This window comes from Solanum stenotomum, chromosome 3 (assembly GCF_019186545.1).
Source record: "Solanum stenotomum isolate F172 chromosome 3, ASM1918654v1, whole genome shotgun sequence".
In the NCBI taxonomy this organism is placed as follows: Eukaryota; Viridiplantae; Streptophyta; class Magnoliopsida; order Solanales; family Solanaceae; genus Solanum; species Solanum stenotomum.
Genome location: NC_064284.1, coordinates 68,615,342 through 68,619,280, shown reverse-complemented (window position 1 = coordinate 68,619,280; position 3,939 = coordinate 68,615,342). Strand labels below are relative to the sequence as shown.

General features: G+C 32.8%; 1 protein-coding gene across 1 annotated transcript; it reads right to left on the bottom strand.

Moving 5' to 3' along the window:
- Positions 1-1,595: 1,595 nt before the first annotated feature.
- LOC125860316 (protein PSK SIMULATOR 1) lies at positions 1,596-3,287 on the bottom strand. Its single transcript, XM_049540246.1, has one exon. It carries the CDS (start codon positions 3,196-3,198, stop codon positions 1,765-1,767), a length of 1,434 nt encoding a protein of 477 aa, XP_049396203.1. The 5' UTR covers positions 3,199-3,287; the 3' UTR covers positions 1,596-1,764.
- Positions 3,288-3,939: the final 652 nt, after the last annotated feature.

The window sequence follows — 3,939 nt, the reverse complement described above, 5'->3', positions numbered from 1 at the left end:
AGGGAGATTTTCAAACTACTCACTTAATTTTTTTACGACATCATCTCTTGGAATGCTATGAAGTAGTTTTTGAAACGTGATGTTTACATAGCATCTATATATGTTGCTTGGACTTTTCAAAAATGTCAAAGCATGTCAAATCTGTTCAAGGGGTGTTTTAATATGAGGTACTGATAGTTTAGGGGAAATTTTGTAAACACCCAATAATTTAAATATGAAACTTGTAAAATGATGATAATTCAAAAATTTTTAACCTATTTAAAAATTATATAACCATTTTTTTTTGATAACTTTTTAACCATCTACAAGTGCGACATTAAACGCGAAATATGTGTAAAGTATTTTCCCATTGTCAACGTTTTCAACTTAACAAGATCTAGTGTGGATATAGTTCAATACTAATTCATACCACATCAATTTGGCTTGTGTCATCAACCAAAGATTGTGAAAGCACAACACAAAAGAATCAGTGGAGAAACTTAGAAAAAGATAAAAAATAATGGAGAGATGAGAGAAGGTGGATGTCACAATATCAAAATGCAATATCTCAACTATGTAATCTTGAATATTCTGATCCACCAACTCATAAGGTGATGCATTAAAACCTAAATAAAAATACTAGGCAATTCAACAAGTGGGGTCACCCCACAATAACAAGGCAATGGCTTTAAGTTTTATTATGATAAGTCTCCTCCTCTCCCCAACAATATATGCAAATCACAAGTTGTTTGTTTCTATGTTTTCTATGTAATAAATTTTCCAAAGGCCCCATAGGCCATATTTCAACTCTTTTATGTGCATATGCATTTGGACAGTGAATACAACAGTGGCCTACCCTTGTACAAAGGATATGGCTAACTCTTGTCCCAATTTTCATGCATGCACTTTACTTTGTTGCTCCCCCTTTCACATTGAATTCCATTAGAGCACTCATTGCTAACACATATGCACTGACAATGTGAAGAATTTTGTTGCACTCAGACCAATCTCACTTGTTATAACACGTTATCTGTCTGTCTTATTTTTTCAAGTAACTAATGAGCTAATCATATTTTAGATAATCTGATTTACTTCTATCAATTTAATATTTCTTTTTTTTGCACCACATTAATAATTCTTTCTACATATTTATGACTAAGGATAAAGATTGAAACAAACAACAAGTAAAGTAGTCCGAAGGAAATACATATAATTATTGTTAGAAGTTAAACTCACTTTCTTTTGGAAGGTGAGTGGGGTTAGAAGAATTTAGTGTAATCACAATTTGACCCCTAAAAAAGATCATATGACACATGGAGGATCCAAAGTAGGAATTTGTTGTTTAATCCTCCTACTCACCATAAATAAGGGACCACTTATATAATACTTATAGTCTATTACCAATCATATCATCAACCAACTTATTTGTGGTTTATCTTCAAGTATTCTTTAATTATAATGTAAGTTAAACAATATTTTCTCAGATTTGTAATCTTGGACCTAAATCAAACTGGGTTCCATGTGATACCACAATAATTGCAGATACAAGAATATGTTCACATGCCTTCAAAATTCAAAATTATTCATACAAAACAACATCTCGAATCTCAATGAACTTGAAAATCTTGACTCAAATCTTATAGTAATAGTCTACAATTGATATGATACAATATACAGATTTGTGTTAAAACAAAACAGACCTTACCTCTAACAATCCTCAAATTATATATCTATTAATTAAAACAAAGAAGAATAAAAAAAAAACTTAGAACAAACAAGAAAAGACTAATTACTTGAATGCTTCAAATTCAAGAAGTTGTTGAAGTTGGTACACTCAAACAAGGCCTTAGCATTCATTTCTCTTTCAAACCTCCAAATATAGTTTAGACCAACTAACAGCTCTGTTATGGCAGCTTCAGTCTTTTCTTGATTTGCAAAATACAAAGTCTGCAGCAAGAGAACATTAGTTTTTGGAACTAAATTTTGTTGTTCAAAGCTCCTTTCACTTTGCCATTTGATCATGTTATGTGCTAAAGGTGACAACCATCCTAAAATCTTTTGTAGGGCATCTTTCCATTCACCAGCAAGAACTGGATCACTAGCCGAAAATCCAACTCCTTTTAGTCTTGATCTTAATGATGATCGAACGCTATTTGGTAACATGGAGTATAAATCATCTCTAGCATCAACCCCAACTAGTTGTGGTGATCTTATCATTTTTTCCATAACAATGATCAAATTAGCATAATGTAGAGCAAGTGCAGCCGCGCCTAAAGTACTCGTTGGTGGTTTAAGTACCTTAGTATTTGACTCGAAAAATTCATGATCTGAGACTTTCAGTATAGGGGGATTGTTCATCAATGGCCCGGAGACGAAATTGCATGTGTTATGATTTTCTGAAGGATAAACAGTGGCTGAAGCAGAGAGACTACGTGGGAGTGAATTTGGATATCCATGATTGATACCAAAAACAAGCTTGATCCTTGCTAGTGTAGTGAAAATGGATCGAGCCAACAATGATGTAACTGTATCAAAGCTACGACACCATAAAGATCGCTCTTTTAGATACTTAACTTCTTGTTTCTGCCACAGATACTTCTGTCGTAGCTCAAGTATCTTCTGTTCTTTGATTGAAATGTCAGAATCTTTGAAATGGGAATTCGAATTCGAATTCGAAGCTTTCTTTAAACTATTCTCAAGTACTGAAAGCTCATCCATTTGTCGATGAAGCAGGGCAGTTGTAGTGACAAACTGATCCATTTTCTTGATTTTTAACTCCATATCCTTCAAACTAAGAACCCAATTATAAGGATCACGACCCATATTTGCGAATTCAGTAAAGAATCGATCAAAGCTTCTAAGATGTGAATCTTCACATCTCTTGCTGATTCTTGACAAAGATTTCGCAACCATCCTCAAATTCTCCACAATCTCCGCACAAGCAAGGCCTATAAGAAAAGCATCATCGTTTGAGACAATTTTACGAACACCTTCTAGGCATATCGACTCATTACGAATTCTTATCATATTTTTCTCAGATAAAAATTGCCATAAATGGAGTAGCTTTGACATCAACCCAGAGATCTCAAATGCTAAAACCCCAACACTGGATTTCTTTATCACCGCCGTCTTTGCACGTGGCGCACCGGCTGATCTTACTGTAACAAAGCTGTGTGCTATCGTTTTTTTCACCTTATTCAACCATGTTTCCAGCGCCATGATTTAGAATTTGAGAATTGAGTTTTTGAGTAAAGAAGAAGAAGTTTGATTGATGAGTTTAATGAGAAAAAAGTTGAGAGAAAAACAAAGAGAAAGGAACAGAGAGAGAATTAGATTAGAAGAAGGAGAAATAATTGGAGAATGGAGGTCGCAGAGATGAAGATAAAAGCGAAGTGGTTCGAGGGCTCGTGGGATGTTTACAAATAGTCTAATAACGAAAAATCGAAACTTTGTGAGATTCTACGGAGAAAATTTTATTTAGTTAGAATTTTAGGAGGTTATTCTATTTTAACTGCTCGTCTATAGGTATTTTGAAAATTTCATAGATCAATTCAAACGTGATCGAATTTTTTTTAACAATCAATTATTTTAAAAATAATTGTATAATCTTTTTATGGAGATAAAATAAATTTCAAAGATATCCATATTATTCTTATTCGAAAAATACCCAACTAATAGCATTTGATTATCTTTTTAAAAATTAGAATTAAGGAATAAATAGATTTATATTTATTATTTGGTTAACAAAATTACGCTTTTTTACGATTTATTTATAATTGTAATTTATGTTTAGCTCTTTTAAAATTTATTGAAAAATTATGGTATTGATTGAATAAAAACACTGCACAGTCCCAGATTCAATGACCGAGCGTGGTTTAAATTACTAAGCAAAGGGGTAATTTGTCTCTTTCAAGTTGATGTACACTTGCTATCCAATGGGAGTGGTATTCATTACTCTTC

Bases quoted from the DNA above. Each gene is read 5' to 3' on its own strand.
- LOC125860316 (XM_049540246.1), bottom strand. From the start codon at position 3,198: ATGGCGCTGGAAACATGGTTGAATAAGGTGAAAAAAACGATAGCACAC.